Raw genomic sequence first — 21,778 nt, 5'->3', positions numbered from 1 at the left:
TATTGTGCACCTCGTCAAACATCGCTGCCCTGAGGCCTAGCTCCACCTGTGGGGAGCTACACCATCATAGCTGCCATAACACCGGCCTCAGTGGACTGCCGCAGCACTGGTGATCCTCACCAGACACCACAGGTGGCGTCACGAACTTTGACATTTCATTTTCCCCGTTTTTAAGAGAGACCCCAGGGTACGGGCCCGGGAGCCGACCACCGCGACCTCCCCCAAGACCAGGCATTAAGTCCCTGGCGCCGAGTAGTCCCCATCCCCTGGGTGCCACATTTACATATGGGACAAAGGGACCTTTTTGGCTCCCCTAGTCTCTAGGGCACGAAGGAAACAGTAAACCCTGCACTTATTATAGGCAAGCCCCTGGGAGAGGTGGGTTTTTGGTGGTGTGTAGTAATGGACTTACCAAAAACTTTCATCATAGCTTTTTTTATCAGAAAACTGGAGTAATCTGCTTTGAAAGGTATTAAAAAAAATTGACCAAAGAGGAGTTGTACAGAAATGTTCCCACTTTTAAATTTTATTTCGCTAGTTTGAAGAAACTCCGCCAAAATGTGCAGAGCTAGAGAGGAGCCGGGACTGGATGGGACATGGCTATGTCCACCTGTCAAATTCTGCAAGAGCGTTGGCGTTTCTTCTGCCAGTAATGCTACTTCAGTCCGTGCACAACTTTAGTCTTAATATATCGGCCTCACAGTATTTTATAATGGCCAAAAAACTGATTTTCAGCCATGTCAGAAACTTTCAAGATAATTTATAGTCTGATCCGCCATCTTGTCCGTGTCTTGGAAACCTGAGAATGAGCGCTAGTCTCGGCAATCCAACAATCCCATACACAATGAGGGGTCCGCATACTTGACCTCCAGTCCATTCATTATGGAGCCCACATTTGGGATTAGTGGGGTCTTTAGTGATTGGGCCCCAAGCGATCAGTAATTATCCCCTGTCCTATGGATAAGTGATAACGCACCATCTTGTTCCAAACCTTTAAGGTGAAGGCCCATTTGCACATCGCCTGTAGAGCATCACACAGATTCCCTCATATTACGGAGCTGCAGACGTTCTGCCATATTAGATTTATTTTTATGGAGGAACTTTCCCTAGAAACATTGTATTGTAATCTAAAGAAGAAAAGACGCCTCCATATGAACTTGAGGACACCTGAAGGAGCAGCATGGCCCTATACAATGAGAATATACGGCATGTGTCCTCTGATGATACCAGTATGTTCCACCATAACATGGACCTGTGTAATGGACAAGTAGCTACTACCAAACCCCAAAACCTATTGTAACCAGAGATAACACTATAAAAAAATTAAAGTTGCTTTTATTTTATTATTTAAATAAAAAATTCTCAAGAAATCTTAAAAGTTGACAATCAGGCGTCCATCATCCATATTTCCACGCATTCAGTAATAGCTGATGGTCGGTCTGACACATGTGCAGCCCAGAGTCACCAGCTCGCCCTCCAGTCTGTAGGAGAAGCTGCAGCCTTTCTGCTCCCGTCGTAGGACCATCACCTCCTGCTGGATGGGGAAGGAGATCAGGTCTGGACTTTCATGGCCATCAGCGTCTACACAAGCAAAAGTCAGACAATCGGCCTCGGCAATGACGACAGGGAACCTGTTGGTATCTGTGCTGAGACTGGGAATAAAAATACACAGTGAGAGAAGCTGTGTAACACCTGGTCCATGTCCGCGCTCCTTGTTCTTATCCTGCAGATTCTCGAGGCTTTTTCTTCAGTCTTCTGCTCTATAAATCTCCAGTTTCTCCCTCCATACAAGGTTATTCTGGGTGATGTCAGAGCCGCGCCGTGCGCTCTCAGCTTCTCTCCTTCATGTTTTATTTCTAATAACTGCAGCTGCATCTCCCTCCTCCCCTGAAGTCTATTTGGGGACAGGGGAGATTTCTGAACGGTTACTGGGAGCTTGTAGGCAGGAAAAGAAGAACGAGAGGCGGCTAGAAGATGGGAAGACGTTATTCTCCACTAAAGGGGTTATAAAAACATCCCGACAAGCTATTCCCTGCTATTGTAACTCTACTGAAAAGATTATTTTCTTTCTATACTTTACTAGACGTCCTTCTACAGGAGACTCCGGGAATCTCCACCGGACTGTATCACTATTCAGCGCTGCTTGTAATGTGACAGGTTGTGATATTACCTGTATTCCCAGGGGGACAGAGAGCGGGTGTGACCGTCCTCCATCTGCTCCGAGCCGTCCATAGAGCTGCTGTCAATCAGACTGGTGTCCACTGTCATACTGGTCATCTCTGTCTGCCCTCTAGAGGGAGCTCTTCACCCCTAGATCCTTCCTGATTATGGGGCAAATCCTCCTCTGGTAGAAAGGCCGATGAGCTGAAGGAGACCAGGACGGCCACCTGAGAGATAGGGAAAGATGGGGAGAACATGGAGAATAATTCACATCATTCCAAAAATAGGGGAAACTTGTCTTGTGCAGATGACGTTTGCCTTGAAGGGGTTGTCCCCTTTCAGAATAGTGACTATCATGGGCTACAGTGGCTGTAACAAAACAAACTGAGTATTACTCCCCCTCCCTGGGTCTAACTCCAGCTCTCCGCTGCTGCCTGATCTCTGCTGATTGTCTGCAGCACTGACATCACATCAACAACTCTACAGCCAATCATGACTGTGTTCAGCTCACTGATTGGTTGCAATGCTGTCAACTTGATGTCAGCACTGCAGACAATCAGCACAGACCAGGCAGTGTCGGAAAGATGGCGTTAGACCCGGGGAGGGTGAGCAATACCTGGTGTGTTTTCTTATTTTATATATATATATAACCCTTTCTTATAACCCCTTTAGCAAGGCTGAGTCTATTATCTTCCTTTAGAGGGGGAATTACAAATATTATGTGTCCTGTCCTGAAATGTAACGTCACCACTAGTGATGGGAGCAGCGGTAAATCAGTGAATAAATGAAATCTTCTACATCTTTGTGTTATTCCACTTTGTGTTTCATCTCTCACCATCTTCAGGATCTGTTTGATGTCAGTGAATGAGGACGGTTCTGTTTCCATTCGGAGGCCGTAATCCTGCACATTGCTGCTCCTGCTCTCAGCGGATACATTGTATCCAGTCTAGAAAATGCTCCTGAGCAAAATATATATCAGGACTAGTGTTGAGCATTCCGATACTGAAATATCGGGTATCGACCGATATTCGCGGTATGGGAGTTCTGATACTGAGTTCCGATACTTTTAGAATATAGAATACCGGAATCGGAAGTTCCCATAATGCCTGTGCTCTGCAGTGTCTCTGAAGGATGACAAGCTGGATGGCAGCGCTCAGCTTACTCTACTTGTCATTTAATGTTAAAGGATTTATTTAAAAAAATAATAGTGTTTTCATGCACCGTCTCTTTAAAAAAGCCGGCCGGCAATTCAGCATCGGCATACACCGGTACCCGACAATTTACAACAGAAAGAATAGAGCATCACACATAGATTAGAAAGATAGAAACATGTCAGTCACACATATATGAAGTACAGTGACAGTGTTGCTTACTGTACTTGTCATTTAGTGTAAAGGATTTATTTAAAAAAATAATAGTGTTTTCGTGCACCGTCTCTTTAAAAAAGTCGGCCGGCAATTCAGCAGCGGTACCCGACAATTTATAACAGAAAGAATAGAGCATCACACATAGATTAGAAAGATAGAAACATGTCAGTCACATATATAAGAAGTACAGTGATAGTGTTGATTACTGTACTTGTCATTTAGTGTTAAAATAAAGGATTTATTTAAAAAAAAATTGGCGCGGGGTTCCCTGTACTTTTAGGCTCTAGCGGAGGTTAAGCAGACGGCTGGGGCAGATGTTTGAAGCCTGGGAAGGGGGTAATACCCACGGAGCTTCCCAGGCTACTAATATCAGCCTTTACTAGCTATTAAAATGGGGGACCGCCCCAAAAAAATGACGTGGGGTTCCCCCTATTTTAATAGCTAGCAAAGGCTAGGCAGACAGCTGGGGGCTGATATTAATAGCCCAGGAAGGGTACCATGAATATTGGCCCCCTCCCAGGCTAGAAACACCAGCAGTCAGCTGCCCCAGAAATGGCGCATCCTTAGGATGCGCCAATTCTGGCACTTAGCCTCACTCTTCCCATAGCTCTTGAGCAGGAGAATTTTCCCACGCTGTCAGTGACGTGCATGACGTGAGCTGAGTTCATTGGACATGAACTCGGCTCATCTGGATGCGGTCACAGCGAGACACTGAGGAGCACAAGCATGTCTGCGCTTCTCAGTCTCTGCGGCATGGCAAGCTGGATGGCAGCTTTCGGCTGCGATCCAGCCTGTCATGTGAATGTGACGCGCCCCCTGGGCCTATGCTGTGCTGCTATGCAGGGGGAATACCCGGAACCGGATCGCTGGGGGTTGTAGTTCTCCGTGGCGGTGACCCGGTCCGTGCCCAGGGTGGTCAAACCAGTGGCAGTCTTAATGGTGTTATAATAAGTGTCCGACTACGCCACCCGTGGATTGCGGTCAGTGGGGACCGCCGCTGCGCTGCAGACCGCTGAGGCTGATGTTGTTTGCGCAGCCAAGAATGGGATAACTCCCCACGGGAGAAGTATTACCTCAGGGCAGCTAGTGTAAGAGATGATGGTGGTGATGGTGTGAGTGTCCCAGTACTGATGGTGCTGGTGCGGCGAGGAACCACAGAGACGTGCAGCTGCAGTTTTCAATGCTTTACTCACAGTTCTTTATCAGGTCACTTGTGCACAGTTAGGACCGCCCGAGCCGTGCTGCGTTCACCAGGTGAGGGACTCGGTCAACTCCCAGGCAATTCCAGAGTGTGGTTCAGAGCTCCCCTCTCTTCCTTTCTACTGGCCGTCCCCACCAGTGACCCACCTTTGTCCAGCTTCCTCGGGCCTTCTGTTGGCGAAACCTCTCCCGGTTTCCCTGACCCTATACGGTATGCCTTTCTGGTGGATGTAGTGAGGGGTCGCACCAAGATATGGTCACAACCTCCGGTTTTGGCTGAGGATTAGTCGCCTCCACCAATTCGGGTTCCGGTACCCTGCTCTGCCAACCCTTCACCCTATATCTCCTGGACATATGGGCTCCCTGTCAGCCCTCTCTGGCTGAACTCCTCTCTGAACTGACCACGGGACTGAACACTGTTCTAAGATGGTGCCCACCTTATATACCTCCCTCTATGTGTGAGCCCAGGTGACTAGCAACCAATGGGCTCCTACCTATGCCCAGAGACCCACCCCTATCTGCTCCTACACCACTGGGTTTTCCTCCCACCCCCCCACTCCAGCCAGGAACAGATGCTGTCTTGCCTGCACTTCTGTCTAGTGGGAGCACCGTTGAGCTGTCCCTCGGAAATGGGGTGTGTGTGGTGCATGCAGCTTACTGAGTCCTGGTCCACACTCCATCCTTACCCGGGAGTGGAATATCACACCTCTGGTTTGAGGTGCAATACCCCTGTAGCAGCCGAGTCCTCGGGGTGCTACAAATGTAGCAGAGCTGGAGCCGTCCTGGGAACCATGGAAAGGTAAGGATACGGTTGGTTTATTATTTTTCTTTTATTGCAGGAGATCACTGGCTTCAGCTGGAATGGGCGTGATGGTAAGTATGGTTTAATGTAGAACAATAAAGAATTGTGTCTTTATTTCAATTAAAGGACTTTATTCTGGGTGATTGTGTTTTTTTTTTAACTTTGACTTCGATGCTGAATTGCATGGCCCCTCATCCGAATCCTGGTATGCATGCCTCCCTCATCCCCAATCCCGGTATGCGTGGCACCCCTCATCCCCAATCCTGGTATGCGTGGCACCCCTCATCCCCAATCCCGGTATGCGTGGCACCCCTCATCCACAATCCCGGTATGCATGGAACCCCTCATCCCCAATCCCGGTATGCGTGGCATCCCTCATCCCTATTCTGGTATGCGTGGCACCTTTCATACCCAATCCTGGTATGCGGTGCACCCCTCATCCCCAATCCTGGTAAGCGTGGCACCCCTCATCCCCAATCCCGGTATGCGTGGCACCCCTCATCCCTATTCTGGTATGCGTGGCACCCCTCATCCCTATTCTGGTATGTGTGGCACCCCTCATCCCTATTCTGGTATGCATGGCAACTTTCATCCCCAATCCTGGTATGCATGGCACCCCTCATCCCCAATCCCGGTATGCGTGGCACCCCTCATCCCTATTCTGGTATGCGTGGCACCTTTCATCCCCAATCCTGGTATGCGTGGCACCCCTCATCCCCAATCCTGGTATGCATGGCTCCCCTCATCCCCAATGCCATTATGCGTGGCACCCCTCATCCCCAATCCTGGTATGCGTGTCACCCCTCATCCCCAATCCTGGTATGCGTGTTTCCCCTCATCCCCAATCCCATTATGCGTCGCACCCCTCATCCCCAATCCCATTATGCGTGGCACCCCTCATCCCCAATCCCATTATGCGTGGCTCCCGTCATCCCCAATCACATTATGCGTGGCACCCCTCATCCCCTATCCCGGTATGCGTGGCACCCCTCATACCCAATCCTGGTATGCGTGTCACCCCTCATCTCCAATCCTGGTATGCGTGTTTCCCCTCATCCCCAATCCCATTATGCGTCGCACCCCTCATCCCCAATCCCATTATGCGTGGCACCCCTCATCCCCAATCTCATTATGCGTGGCTCCCCTCATCCCCAATCCCATTATGCGTGGCACCCCTCATACCCAGTCCTGGTATGCGTGGCACCCCTCATCCCCAATCCTGGTATGCGTGGCACCCCTCATCCCCCCACTATACATACATCCCCCAAAAAATAAACAGTTATACTCACGTTTCTTCTCTGTACCCCAGCGCTGCAGCGTCCTGTTCTGCCGGAGGCCGGGGGAGGAGTGCGGCGACAGAGCACCGCGCTGTAAATGTGCCTTCAGTAAAATGGCACCGGATAGCGTTATGCGCATGCGCTGATCCGACGTCTCACTCCGCACCCGGTCTCCGCTGAAGAGAGGTACCGCGGCAACGCTCCTCCCGGTCAGGTAAGTATGTAAGTATGGCGCCGGAGATCGCAGTGTGCTTTCAGTGCCTATGCATACCGCGCTCTCCGACGCCATACACCTCCTCTTACCGGTAACGGCTGGATGCGGTCTTCTGTGTGGAGCTTCGGACAGAGACCCGCATCCCCGGTTATATTATAGATACTGTAATATTACAGGACAGTGAGGTTTCTCCAATGTTCAAGAGGGAATGTTGTTAGAAAGGGTTTGTCGAATTGTGAGACAGATATTACTGCTTAAATATATTGTATTACTTATCATTGCAACCAGTATAATACTCCAGAGCTGTATTCATAATTCTCTCGGATCAGTAATGTAATGTATGTACACAGTGACTGCACCAGCAGAATAGTGAGTGCATCTCTAGGGTATAATACAGGATATAACTCAGGATCAGTACAGGATCAGTAATGTAATATATATACACAGTGACTGCACCAGCAGAATAGTGAGTGCAGCTCTGGAGTATAATATAGGATGTAACTCAGGATCAGTACAGGATAAATAATGTAATATATGTATACAGTGACTGCTCCAGCAGAATAGTGAGTGCAGCTCTGGGGTATAATACAGGATATAACTCAGGATCAGTAATGTAATATATGTACACAGTGACTCCACCAGCAGAATAGTGAGTGCAGCTCTGGGGTATAATACAGGATGTAACTCAGGATCAGTACAGGATCAGTAATGTAATGTATGTACACAGTGACTGCACCAGCAGAATAGTGAGTGCAGCTCTGATCAGCTGTTGCTCACTGTGGTGATTTAGGGTGTGGTGGCCGCAGATCCTGCTGTGTGCTCCAGCTCTCCTGAGAACCAACACCTCTCCACCTGGGGATCTGCTCTCTCTCCTACCCAGGGAGAGAGTGGGTTTCCTGGGATGAGTGATGGAGCCAAGTCCCAGGCTTCTGCTTCCCGAACCAGGCGGTGGGGGGCAGAAGAAACCAGCAACCGGCCTGCACATCGGAGGACTCGGGGGTGAGACCCTCCACCAGGAGTCGCAGCAATGTGGCTCCTACTCCCCCCAGGACTGTGGAGACTCCTAGAAGCCGCAAGGCTTCCAACATGGAGGAAAAGCCTGACAGCGCGCACGATGGTGCTCCTTCCGGAGTTAATCTGAGTGCTCACGGAGGTGAGGCCGACCTCACTGAGGGGGGTTGGGGGCTGCAGGGACCCCGGGAGTCTGTGTCCACCTATGCCTCCCGGGTCATGATCCACCACCGTGAGTATGAAGATGCAAGTAAGCTCGTCAAGAGGCTTTGGGAGGAGCTGCGCTGCACAAGCGCCAAAGCTGCAGGTGCCTCCAAACCGAGGAAGACAAAGCTCCAAGCAAAGGTAAAGAGGCTCAAAACTGAGATTAATGTGCTGGATCTAAGGAAAGCTGCCATCAGGGAGCAGAGTGGTCCATTTAAAGAAAATCTGATAAATGAAGATTGTTTCAGAGAAATGGCTGATAACAGAGAGCAAAGGCAGATGGGGCTGCAGCCTGAGAGACAGGTGGATGATGAGAGTGATGATGACCAGCAGAAAGCCCCACCTGGCAGCCAGCAAAGTCAACCGCAGGCCACGTGCAGTGAGCTCCCTGCAGGGCAGGCAACAATGGCCTCCGGTCGCAGTTCTGCCAGCTCTGTGGAGGACAGTGACAGTAGCGGCAAGGAAGGGGCGCTAATGGCAGAAATAAAGCTCCTGGAGTCCCCAGTGTGCCTCCAAAACTTCCATCTTGGTGACGATCTACCAGAAGAGGCACCTGGGGGCCACAAAAAGCTGCAGGAAGTGGTAAGCTATGTATATGCCCCCCTCCCTGTACCCCCTGAGTCAGCGGCAGGCTCACCTCGCTGTATAAGCCCCGTTGCCCAGCCCAGCCCGGGTTCTGCTGTGGATCCGGTGCAAAGTCGCGGGGAGATTACACAGCGTGGTAGTGAGGCGCAGAGCTCCGTCTCTGCTTGTAGTAGCGGGGACGCAGCAGGAGGTGCATCAGCCGAGAGGCTGGAAAGTGATGGCGGCCCAGCGGCGCGCGTTCGGTCAGACCATGATGCTGCGGTGCGCTCCTCAGTGGGATGGGGGGGCAGCTTCGATAGCCTCGGCGCCTCTGAATGCTGTTGCCGCTGATCACTTAGTTGAGAAGCTGCGACAGTGTGAGGGGGCTGCTGGGGCTGAGCGTTCCAGTCCTCCCATGAAAGTGTTATTTTGTGTTGGCGCCACTGGTCAGGAAGATCCTGATGCTAAAGATCAGCAGCGCCTCACAACAGCTAAAGATCAGCGTCGCATCTCTACAAATGCAAAACAGCGGAAATTACCGACTGATGATGTGGAGGGCACACATAAGACCAGGGGTGAGGTCTCCTCCAGTTCTATGGAGGGGACTGAGCCCCTTGTGCCTGATGATGCTGAGGTCAAAATGTCATCCACCATTGTTACTGGTCTAGTAGGAATGAATGTGGTGGTGGGTGTGAATGAGGCCAATTCATTGTCCAGTGGTGTGGTTGCTGGTTTGGTGGAGGGTGAGATGGAGGTGGGTAATGGTGATGCTGTTTGGGCTTATGTAGTCACTGGTCCGATTGCCCCCCCGGTGGTGGCAATACCTGTCCAAAGTTATGCTAGTGTCACCGCCGGGGCAAATAGGGCATCCTCCTCGTCTCCGGGCTTTGGGGACAGCATGTTGCAACGGCGCCTTCTGGAGGCTCTAAAGAAGGGGGAGAGATCACTAATGGTAGAGGGTCGAGAGGTTGATCTATACTTCTGGATAGAGAGGCATGGCCTCGGGGCCTTCCGAGAGCAAAAAGGGGGGGATACAGTGTGGTCCCTCCCAACAGCCGGGCCAGGCAGTGTGCGTAAGAATGTGGTCCGTCTTCGGTGGAGGGGCAGTGATGCATGTCCTCCAAGGTCTAAAGTTGTGGAGCTCCTGCTGAGGATGGGCTTCAAGGCTATTGACATCTATGCCTTGATACATCCCTATTCCACGCCTGAGTTTGATGTCAGCTTTGTTCAGCCGGAGGGGCTTGAGCTCTTCTGGACGAATTATGAGTTGGCAAAAAATGAGCCCGGCTGGCGAGACTTTGCCGTTCAGGCAGTGTCTCGCCAAAACCAAATCAAGAAAGTGACCGTGATGACTCGTAACGAGTCACTTTCTTGTTATGACATCATGACGTGGCTTGGTCGGTATGGAGAGGTAGTGGAGACGCCAAAGAAAAAACGCGACGAGTTTAGTATCTGGTCAGGGTCCTGGACATTTATGGTAAAACTTAAGCATTCAGGTGGTACGGTTGCCCACATTCCAACATCTGCCTTCCTTGGTATGGATCGTATCCTGGTGTTCTACCAGGGGCAACCGAAGCTCTGTCACAGGTGCGGCGACCCCACACACTTCAGTGCAAACTGCACTGTGCAGAAATGTGCGTTGTGTGGGGGTGTCGGCCATCTTGCTGCCTCTTGTGTGGAGATTAGGTGCCACCTGTGTGGTGAGTTAGGTCACCTATTCAGCCGTTGTCCTCGCTCCTTCGTTAATGCAGTTGAGACCCCGGTGGGAGAAAGCCGTGAGGCCGATTCTGCTGGGGAGGGGACTAGCAGGGGTGGGGGAGATGAGGGGCCAGGGAAGAAAAGCAATAAAAGACGCCTGCCCAGCTGAGGCATCTAGACAAGTGCAGACAGGAGAGGTAGTAGTAAGTCAGAGTGGTGGGAGATGTTCAAGAAAAGGGTGGCGAGATTCTTCCGCCAGCTCTTGAGCCTCAGGAGCCTGGACAGGTATCGCCTGTATCAGGGCCTGAGGAGGAAACTCGAGCATCTTGTCTCAACTGGAGGTAGCCGCGAGGAGATCTCCAGAGTGAAATCTTTGCTAATGAGGTGTCAGTATGATAGGCACGCATCTTTGGGTTTTGAGAGGGATTATGGGAAGTACCGCTCGCCAGACCCTTACTAAAACTGCAAGATATCAGTGAATAGTAAAGTTGTTACAGGACTGGTTGACACTGCGGGGTCCCTGAAAAGATCCAGATCAGGGATCCTAGAGGTAGTCAGATCCTTCTACTCGCACCTCTTGGGGAAGAGGGATCTGGATTGGGATGAGATGTCGGCTTTTCTGGCTGAAGCCATCCCCGAACCAGGGGTAGACCCCTCTCTTGGTGTTTTGACAGAGATGATCAGGGAAGAGGAAGTTAAGTTGGCGATTGAAGGGCTTACCCTAAAGAAATCTCCCGGTCCAGATGGCTTAACATCTGAATTCTATAAGACCTTTAAGGACGCCTTGGTTCCCCTCTTGACTGCGGTATTCAATGAGTGTCTTTCCTCGGGCACTCTGCCAAAGTCAATGAGGCGGTCTACCCTGATCATCTTGTCAAAGGGTAAGGACTCATTTTGCATTGAGAATTGGTGTCCCATAGCGCTTCTCAATGCAGACAGGAAGGTTTTGGCAAAGGTGCTGTTTAATCGGCTGGTGAAATTTGTGCCCCGACTCCTTTCGGGAGCCCAGCTTTGCTCTGTTCCGAGCCGCAATACAATTAGTGCTCTACTCTGTGTCCGAGAGGTGGTGGAGCAGGGTAGGGCTGGCCACTTCAAGGGGTACATGCTGTTATTGGACCAGGAAAAAGCGTTTGATCGGTTTAATCATGAGTACCTCTGGTCTGTCCTTCTGAGGTATGGGCTGCCGGGGGGGTTTGTTGATTGGCTTAAGACCTTGTACGCTGGGGCAGAGAGTTTCCCGCATGTGAACGGTTGGATTGGCAGCTCTTTCGAGGTTGGGTGTGGTGTTCACCAGGGTTGTTCCTTGAGCCCACTGCTGTACGTGTTTGCGCTTGACCCACTTCTTAGGAGGGTGGAGCGTGGACCGTTGTCTGGGATCGGGATGGACCGGGAAGCACCAGAAGCCACTCTGAGAGTGGTGGCGTATGCCGATGACGTCACTGTTTTTGTTTCCTCTGATGGGGAGGCAGAATGGCTGATGTCAGAGGTAAATCGCTACTTGGAGGCATCCGGGTCTAAGATCAACCGGGATAAGTGTGAGAGTCTCGGGCTGGGAGGAGGAGATTCTGGTTTTGATCTCCCAGACACCCTTCCAGAACCCAAAGTCTCTGGAATAGTTCTTGGCTTTGAATTTGGCCAGGGGGATTACCCCAAACAAAATTGGGACAGCAGGCTGGAAATCACCACTCAGTAGGTGAACCAATGGAAGGGTTGGTCTTTGACCCTAAGGGAAAGGGTAAACCTGATTAAAACCTACCTGCTCCCTTTGCTGATCTATCTGGGCAGTGTGTGCATCTTGCCGGAGCCTCTCTGGACTCGGGTCTACAGTTTGTTCTTCCAACTGTTATAGGGGAATAGACTGAACCTGGTCAAGAGGGAGCTTACTTACCGTACGAGGAGACTAGGAGGGTTGGGTATGGTCAACCCTGTGGTATTCCTTGTGAATACCTTCATTAAGATCAATATTGCAAACCTCTGGAAAGAGAGGGCTCCTCTGTGGGTATTCTCCTGTAGGGGATGGTTTCAGCCTTTCTTCCAGGAATGGGAGACAGGATGGCAAGTGAAGGATCTACGCACACCGCATGGACATCTCCCGGCTTACGCTACCGTGGTTCTGAAGGTAATTCGATGGTGGGGTCTGGAAATGTGGGAGGTCAGGACTCTGCCAAGGAAGCTCTCCTTGACAAAAGGGTTCTGTTGACCCATTTTCAGAGGCCTCTGGTGCTCAGGGATTGTCCAAGTCGGGATCTTGTGGTGGGTCTGCATCTTTTGAATTCTATCAGGATCCCCTCGAAGTTTTGGGACTTGGCTTGGCGCTGTTTCCATGGGAAACTGTGTGTGAGGGACAATCTGAAGTGTAGGAGCTCTGAGGACAGGAACTGTCCTCGGGAGCATTGTGGTACCATGCTAGAAGGCATGGACCACTTCCTGCTTTGTTGTCCCTTTAACACAGAGGTGTACAACAGGGTGGGCGCCTCCATTGGCTGGCCACGGCTGGCCGATCTCTCTTATGCGGAATGGGCCTATGGAGCATTCGGAGACCTGGGTGGTCGGGGCCGCTGCACCTTATTTCTAGTTAGCACAGTGGTTAGGTATCACAAGTGGAACGCACGGTGCTTAGTATCGACGCAAAGGAAAATCCTCCCAATGGACGATGTGTTTAGGACCATACTCGGTGACCTGGTGAAGATGCGTTCTCTGGAGTATGAGAGACTGGGCACACGTCGGGCCTCTCTCCTCTTGAGGGGCTTTTCTTTTAGTGTGCCCTAGTCTGGTCATCTCTTCTCCTGGTGGTGGGCTGCTGCTGACACCATAGATTTTTGTTTTGTTTTGATCAGTAGACAGTGATGTAGGGCTGCAGTCGCCGAACTTGGGCTTGTGGTTATTTTATTGTTTGTTATTGTATTGTTTGTTTCTGTATATATTGTATATAAGGATACGGATTTGGGTGTAGGTGTGAGGTTGGGTGGTGGGAAAAGGGGGGAGGTGGGTTCATCTTGTGGGACACTAATTATTTGGGTGAGAAACTGGCACTGCCTGATCTGGCCTATGGACGTTGGACATGGACTGAGGCATGAGACGCAGGACCAGCTTTCAGGTCAGTGCCGGGGTTGGGACTGGTCGGCTCGAGTGTGGGATGTTTTGTTTTCTCTTGTATATATTTGTATAGTTAGTATTTATTTTATATTATTTATAAAAAAAGTGTATATATATATATATATATATATATATATATATATATATATATATATATTAGTTTGTATATAATTTTGTCGGCTATTGTTTATTTTACTTACTATATTGTTATTTGTTTGGCAACCGGACCAGATGTCATAGTGTAAGTAGTTGTTTATTCTGTATATATGTATAATATGTGTGTGAGGAGAGAGGGGGCGGCTGGACCAGTTCATTACATTGTTTATTTTGTGGTTATTAATTTTGTTTTGTTTCTGTTATTATTATTGTTATGTTTTTCATTTTTATAATAAAAAGATCTACAGGATGTAACTCAGGATCAGTACAGGATCAGTAATGTAATGCATGTACACAGTGACTGCACCAGCAGAATAGTGAGTGCAGCTCTGGAGTATAATACAGGATGTAACTCAGGATCAGTACAGGATCAGTAATGTAATGTATGTACACAGTGACTGCACCAGCAGAATAAAGAGTGCAGCTCTGGAGTATAATACAGGATGTAACTCAGGATCAGTACAGGATCAGTAATGTAATTTATGTACACAGTGACTGGACCAGCAGAATAGTGAGTGCAGCTCTGGAGTATAATACAGGATGTAACTCAGGATCAGTACAAAATCAGTAATGTAATGTATGTACACAGCGACTGCACCAGCAGAATAGTGAGTGCAGCTCCGGAGTATAATACAGGATGTAACTCAGGATTAGTAATGTAATATATGTACACAGTGACTGCACCAGCAGAATAGTGAGTGCAGCTCTGGAGTATAATACAGGATGTAACTCAGGATCAGTACAAAATCAGTAATGTAATGTATGTACACAGTGACTGCAAAAGCAGAATAGTGAGTGCAGCTCTGGAGTATAATACAGGATGTAACTCAGGATCAGTAATGTAATGTATGTACACAGTGACTGCACCAGCAGAATAGTGAGTGCAGCTCCGTGGTATAATACAGGATGTAACTCAGGATCAGTACAGGATCAGTAATGTAATTTATGTACACAGTGACTGGACCAGCAGAATAGTGAGTGCAGCTCTGGAGTATAATACAGGATGTAACTCAGGATCAGTACAAAATCAGTAATGTAATGTATGTACACAGTGACTGCAAAAGCAGAATAGTGAGTGCAGCTCTGGAGTATAATACAGGATGTAACTCAGGATCAGTAATGTAATGTATGTACACAGTGACTGCACCAGCAGAATAGTGAGTGCAGCTCCGGGGTATAATACAGGATGTAACTCAGGATCAGTACAGGATCAGTAATGTAATGTATGTACACAGTGACTGCACCAGCAGAATAGTGAGTGCAGCTCTGGGGTATAATACAGGATGTAACTCAGGATCAGTACAGGATCAGTAATGTAATCTATGTACACAGCGACTGCACCAGCAGAATAGTGAGTGCAGCTCTGGAGTATAATACAGGATGTAACTAAGGATCAGTAATGTAATGTATGTACACAGTGACTGCACCAGCAGAATAGTGAGTGCAGCTCTGGGGTATAATACAGGATGTAACTCAGGATCAGTACAGGATCAGTAATGTAATGTATGTACACAGCGACTGCACCAGCAGAATAGTGAGTGCAGCTCTGGAGTATAATACAGGATGTAACTCAGGATCAGTACAGGATCAGTAATGTAATGTATGTACACAGTGACTGCACCAGCAGAATAGTGAGTGCAGCTCTGGAGTATAATACAGGATGTAACTCAGGATCAGTACAGGATCAGTAATGTAATGTATGTACACAGTGACTGACCAGCAGAATAGTGAGTGCAGCTCTGGAGTATAATACAGGATGTAACTCAGGATCAGTAATGTAATGTATGTACACAGTGACTGCACCAGCAGAATAGTGAGTGCAGCTCTGGAGTATAATACAGGATGTAACTCAGGATCAGAAATGTAATGCATGTACACAGTGACTGCTCCAGCAGAATAGTGAGTGCAGCACTTGCATGGGGCCACCACCATTTTGTTTGTTATCCTGTGTTATGATACAATGACATGACAATATAATATATTGGTGAATGAATTCCACTTAGAATGTTGGAATTTCTTCTATGTGTTATATAGTCATATCTGGTTGCTCTTGGCTTGAGCGCTGTTGCATATCTTTGGGATAGGTCCATACGAGTATGAATATTATTAGTGTATATTATTGATCCATTATTTAACCCTTACTTATACCACTACATAATGCTGACACTTCCACAATGTCCCCTATCACATGTGTGACATCTTCTGTCCTCAGGTTTTCTCCACTTTGCTTCTTCTGATCTTCATCTCTTGTGTCCATGGAAGAGAAGAGCAGGTCCCTGGCGCTGATGGCTGGGAGGCCCCTCTAGGGTCCGGCGGGGGATGTCTCTTCACACCGGACACCACATTTCCTCCACGTGTGAAGGTGGATATGAAGGTCGGCAGTCGGAGTTCTGCACAAGTAATGGCGGACAGTGTGAGGAGCCGCTCCATCTCTCCATGGGAATACAGGGAAATGTACATGGAGTAATGGCAGAAATAATAATAATGATATATGGGGGTCAGCAGGCCGGAGTATGGGGGACTAAACATGGTTACTGCTGTGTCCTGATCTCTCTCATCTCCTTCCACCAGCTCTAATGTGGACAGTAACAGATTCCCTGCGGTCATCAGCGAGGCCCGATGTCTCCACCGCGGATGTTTGGACCCGGAGGGTCATGTGGACCTCAGCATGAACTCAGTCCCCATCAGACAGGAGATCCTTGTCCTGCGTGGTGAGATGAGAGGATGTGTCCCCACCTATAGGCTGGAGAAGCAGCTGGTGACGGTGGGCTGCACCTGTGTCCGGCCCATCATCCAGTACCTGGAGTAACAGACGCCATTGTCACGGAGCCTCAGCTGTCATGTAGCGTCTTTGTTACCCCTAGCAACCAATCAGAAATCACGTTTATTTTTCATGTGTAATTTACAAATGTAAAAGCTGAATTCTAATCGGTTGCTATCGGCAACGAGAGTTCAAGGATTATTTATACAATGTAGAGAATAATGAAAGTGTTGCCCGTAGCAACCAGTCAGATTCCAGCCATCGATTCCGCACTGCAAGAGGCAAAACGGCAGAAATCTGATTGGTCGTCAGGAGCAGCAGCGACAAGAACTTTGTTATTTTTATAAATCGCTGAGTAATATTATTATAAGACGTATTTCTTGCTTTATAATTGAATTATTTATTATTAGTTGTTGTATTTTTATATAAATGTTTCTCATATTTATACAAATATTTATTACAGAAAATCATTAAAACTATTAGTTAACCTTTGTGTTGTGAGTATATACTGTATATATAGTGGAAAGACAATCCTGGAATCATTTCTAGTTGTTAGAAGATCTTTTACAGTATTTTTTTTTAGTTGATCCATTAAAATAAAACAATGAAACAAATTTGTAAATCTTGTGTAGTGTATACAGCTCTTATGCAGACCTATGTGTCTCCATGGTTACAGATTAGAATACACCTGTTTCTTCAGTTATTTTCTCTTTCCGATGCTTTGTGGCTCTTGGAATACAAATATGGTGGTGATCGGAGAACGTAGGAGGAGATTTATTAGGACAAGTGTTTCATTTCCCAAGATTACAGAGGACCTGTCACCTGCTCAAAAAAATTGAGCTAAATATCTAAACATCCCTGAGCTCCACTGATTTCGACTCTTTTTTTATGTTTTGTAGAAAGAATTAAAAATAATTAACTATTAAAATGTAGAATTTCTGTAATGTCAGGCAGGGTTATTTATAATAGAGACCTGGGTGTGGTGGTGAGTAATAATTAGCGATGAGCGAGCGTGCTCGCAACTGCTCGGTACTCGCCACTCGTCACTGTAATACCGCAGCCATGTTGGTTGTGGCATTACAGTGATTGGCTGGCCGCACGGCGTCATCAGGTCTATATCAAACCCGGGACCCTAAGCTCGTCACAGTCTACCCTTCAGACAGGCAGAGTAGGGAGAGCTGCTGCTGAGCGAGGGAGAGAATTGGCGGTTGAATTAGTCAGGTATTCCACAGCAATATTCATCTATACTAACAGTCCTGCTAAGGACTAATCCAGATGCATATATTACTGGTGATAGCAGGAGTTAGGCAGAGTTTGTGGAGAGTGTATACAGCACAATAAATCCATTGAACGTTCTGTCTGCTGCTGTTACTCATATCCACAGCCTTAGATAACAGGTTTAATATTCTTTTTGCGCTTAATCCTAATTATTTGGTTGAAATGCAATATAATACACCATTTTTACTGCTCCATTTGCTTGTTAGCAGCATACAGCCAGATTTGTTTGATTTTAATAGCATTGCTGTATTGTGGAAGCAGAGAAACTTGTCCATCTCAGGTGATACGATGTTACTGCGGAAATAATCCTGACATTTTTGGAAATGTGACTAATATTATACTCCATTTAAAGTGTGTCAGTTGTGTGCTGTTCAAACCTATTCACACTTGGACGCTAACCAATACCATACTATAAGGCCACTGCTTAAAACCGTGGTCATCAGACGTGATCCGATATTACTGCTGTAATAATCCTGACATTTTTGGGTACGTGACAAATATTATACTCCATTTAAAATGGGCAAAGCACGTGGCAAGGGACTGGAAAGAGGACAAGATGCTGATGGTGCACGCAGAGGCCGAGGTCATGGGCAAGCTGAAATTATGCCTGCTGAGGGAGCACTACAAGCACCCATATCATGTCGACCTACCTTCCTGCTCCACTTTGTAGGGGGCCGCGAAACACCACTATTGAAGCCAAAGCAGTGTGAAAAGGTTGTTGGTTGGATAGCAGATAATGTTTCCAGTCAGTTTGCCACCACCACCACCCTGTCTTCCACATGGTCCAGTCTCAGTAGCCGTGAGTCTGGACCGCATATTCCTCACTCTGATCCTCCTTTCTCCCACCATGCCGAGTGCCTGGAGACAACTGATCCCACACTTGGACACTCTGAAGAGCTGTTCACATTTCCATTTATGGCATGGGCGGACACAGACTGTAGTGGGCCCCTGTGCAAGAAATTTTTTGGGCCCCCCCCTGCCCTTCATAGGGCAACAAAGTTATGTAAACATAACCCCCCCATGTGCAGCTCTCATTCCCCCCATGTGCATCTCTCATTCCCCCCATGTGCATCTCTCATCCCCCCATGTGCATCTCTCATCCCCCCCATGTGCATCTCTCATCCCCCCATGTGCATCTCTCATCCCCCCCATGTGCATCTCTCATCCCCCCATGTGCATCTCTCATCCCCCCCATGTGCATCTCTCATCCCCCCCATGTGCATCTCTCATGCCCCCCATGTGCATCTCTCATGCCCCCCATGTGCATCTCTCATCCCCCTGTGCATCTCTCATCCCCCTGTGCATCTCTCATCCCCCCCATGTGCATCTCTGATTCCCCCCACTCCTAGTTAATTAATTGTATTTAAAAAAAAATAAAACTTGTTATACTTACCCCATGTGATCCCTGCAGAATCCTGGCGCTCGTCCACGTCTCTGCCACCAGGTTCTCCTGACGTTCGGCCATGTGACGGCGCCACATACATAGCCAGCAGCTTTTGTTTTGGCCAAAAGATTTTTAAAGCCACCACCACGGTAAGGTAGACTCTTCTGGCCGGGCCCTACTCTAACCTATTAAAATTTTCTTAAAATATCCAATACTCTTTTTAGATATATTTTTATTTAGTTTTCTTTAAGGGAATGTGTCATATACATTTTTTTTTAAAATGACCAATAATACCACATACAGGGAATACCGCCACACCATGACCAGACCACATATTACCACAACATAGTGACCGAATAATACCACACAAAAGGGAGAAAAACTGCCACACCATGACCAGACCACATATTACCACCACATTACTAATATTACCACCACATTACTAATATTACCATAAGTGTCATTATACACGGGAGCTCTATACATGGTATACAGCTTATAATGTAAGTGTCCAGGTAATCTAGTGATCACCAGTGACATTATACACAGGAGCTCTGTATATAGTGTCAGTGTACAGGTAATACAGTGATCACCAGTAACATTATACACAGGAGCCCTGTACATAGTATATAGTGTAAGTGTACATGTAATACACTGACTCGCTGGTGACGTCTCTAGGTGAAGTCCTTCAGCTACGCTTTTCTCCTTCATCCAGTGCAGACCGCCATCACGTCTTCCAGCCAGGACTCGTCTCTGCATAAAATAACACAGTTATCTAGAGCACATTCCCCAACTTCTACATTACGCAGCTGAATACAGACGTGCATCCACCATCAATATATGGTTAGTTATTATGCAATCTACCATTCCAAATATAAATTGTAATCCACCACGGTGCCCCCATTAACTGTAAATAGCCACTTAATATATAATTTAATTAGAACCTCTACTCTTTCCGCCAATTTGCTACCAGTCACACTCCTGCATCCGCAACGCCCCCTACTCTATACTTCCTGCTCCCCGGATTCATTATTTACATGCACCCCCTTCCCCAATTCATTATATCATGTCCGTGCTCTCCCCACCCCATCATCATTTACTCTCCCCCACCCCACATTCATTATGTGCAGCTCATTATCCCCCTACTACCAATTCCCCCATGTGCAGCTCATTTTCTCCCAATTCCCCCATGTGCAGCTCTCAAACCCCCCCATGTGCACATCTCTCACCCCCCTCCCCCACATGTGCACATCTCTCATCCGCCTCCCCCACATGTGCACATCTCTCATCCCCCTCCCCCACATGTGCACATCTCTCATCCTCCCCCCATAGTGCACATCTCTCATCCCCCCCACCATAGTGCATCTCTCATCCCCCCACCATAGTGCATCTCTCATCCCCTCACCATAGTGCATCTCTCACCCCCCCCCATAGTGCATCTCTCATCCCCCCCATAGTGCATTTCTCATCCCCCCCATAGTGCATCTCTCATCCCCCCCCATAGTGCATCTCTCATCCCCCCCCATAGTGCATCTCTCATCCCCCCATAGTGCATCTCTCACCCCCCCCATAGTGCATCTCTCATCCCCCCCATAGTACATCTCTCATCCCCCCCATAGTGCATCTCTCATACCCCCCATAGTGCATCTCTCATCCCCCCCATAGTGCATCTCTCATCCCCCCCATAGTGCATCTCTCATCCCCCCCATAGTGCATCTCTCACCCCCCCATAGTGCATCTCTCATCCCCCCATAGTGCATCTCTCCCCCCCCCCATAGTGCATCTCTCATCCCCCCCATAGTGCATCTCTCATCCCCCCACCATAGTGCAGCTCTCATCCCCCCCATAGTGCATCTCTCAATCCCCCCATAGTGCATCTCTCACCCCCCCATAGTGCATCTCTCACCCCCCCATAGTGCTTCTCTCATCCCCCCCCATAGTGCATCTCTCATCCCCCCCCATAGTGCATCTCTCATCCCTCCCCCATAGTGCATCTCTCATCCCCCCCATAGTGCATCTCTCATCCCCCCCCATAGTGCATCTCTCATCCCCCCCATAGTGCATCTCTCACCCCCCCCCATAGTGCATCTCTCACCCCCCCATAGTGGATCTCTCACCCCCCCCATAGTGCATCTCTCATCCCCCCCATAGTGCATCTCTCATCCCCCCCCATAATGCATCTCTCATCCCTCCCCCATAGTGCATCTCTCATCCCCCCCCATAGTGCATCTCTCACCCCCCCCATAGTGCATCTCTCACCCCCCCCATAGTGCATCTCTCATCCCTCCCCCATAGTGCATCTCTCATCCCTCCCCCATAGTGCATCTCTCACCCCCCCCCATAGTGCATCTCTCATCCCCCCCATAGTGCATCTCTCATCCCCCCCCATAATGCATCTCTCATCCCTCCCCCATAGTGCATCTCTCATCCCCCCCCATAGTGCATCTCTCACCCCCCCATAGTGCATCTCTCATCCCTCCCCCATAGTGCATCTCTCATCCCTCCCCCATAGTGCATCTCTCATCCCCCCCCATAGTGCATCTCTCACCCCCCCATAGTGCATCTCTCATCCCTCCCCCATAGTGCATCTCTCATCCCTCCCCCAT

The 21,778-nt window shown here is 48.6% G+C and overlaps 1 protein-coding gene across 1 annotated transcript; it reads right to left on the bottom strand.

The window, feature by feature from the left end:
• Positions 1–1,417: 1,417 nt before the first annotated feature.
• Positions 1,418–1,875, bottom strand: LOC141198548 (interleukin-17F-like). Its single transcript, XM_073662982.1, has 2 exons — positions 1,790–1,875; positions 1,418–1,652 (listed from the first exon to the last, which is right to left on the bottom strand). Exons 1-2 carry the CDS (start codon positions 1,873–1,875, stop codon positions 1,418–1,420), a joined length of 321 nt encoding a protein of 106 aa, XP_073519083.1.
• Between the last annotated feature and the right edge of the window lie 19,903 nt (positions 1,876–21,778).

This window comes from Phyllobates terribilis, unplaced genomic scaffold (assembly GCF_046119375.1).
Source record: "Phyllobates terribilis strain yellow unplaced genomic scaffold, ASM4611937v1 Scaffold_97__1_contigs__length_5976380, whole genome shotgun sequence".
NCBI classification, from domain to species: domain Eukaryota; kingdom Metazoa; phylum Chordata; class Amphibia; order Anura; family Dendrobatidae; genus Phyllobates; species Phyllobates terribilis.
The sequence above is the reverse complement of the archived record's forward strand: the minus strand, read 5'-3'. Positions and strand labels throughout refer to the sequence as shown.

What these genes read in the sequence shown, in the direction of transcription:
- LOC141198548 (XM_073662982.1), bottom strand. Translation starts at nt 1,875, where the DNA reads ATGCAGCTGCAGTTATTAGAAATAAAACATGAAGGAGAGAAGCTGAGA. An exon ending in ACATCACCCAGAATAACCTT is followed by an intron (nt 1,653 to 1,789) that starts GTATGGAGGGAG and finishes TTTTATTCCCAG; the next exon opens with TCTCAGCACAGATACCAACA.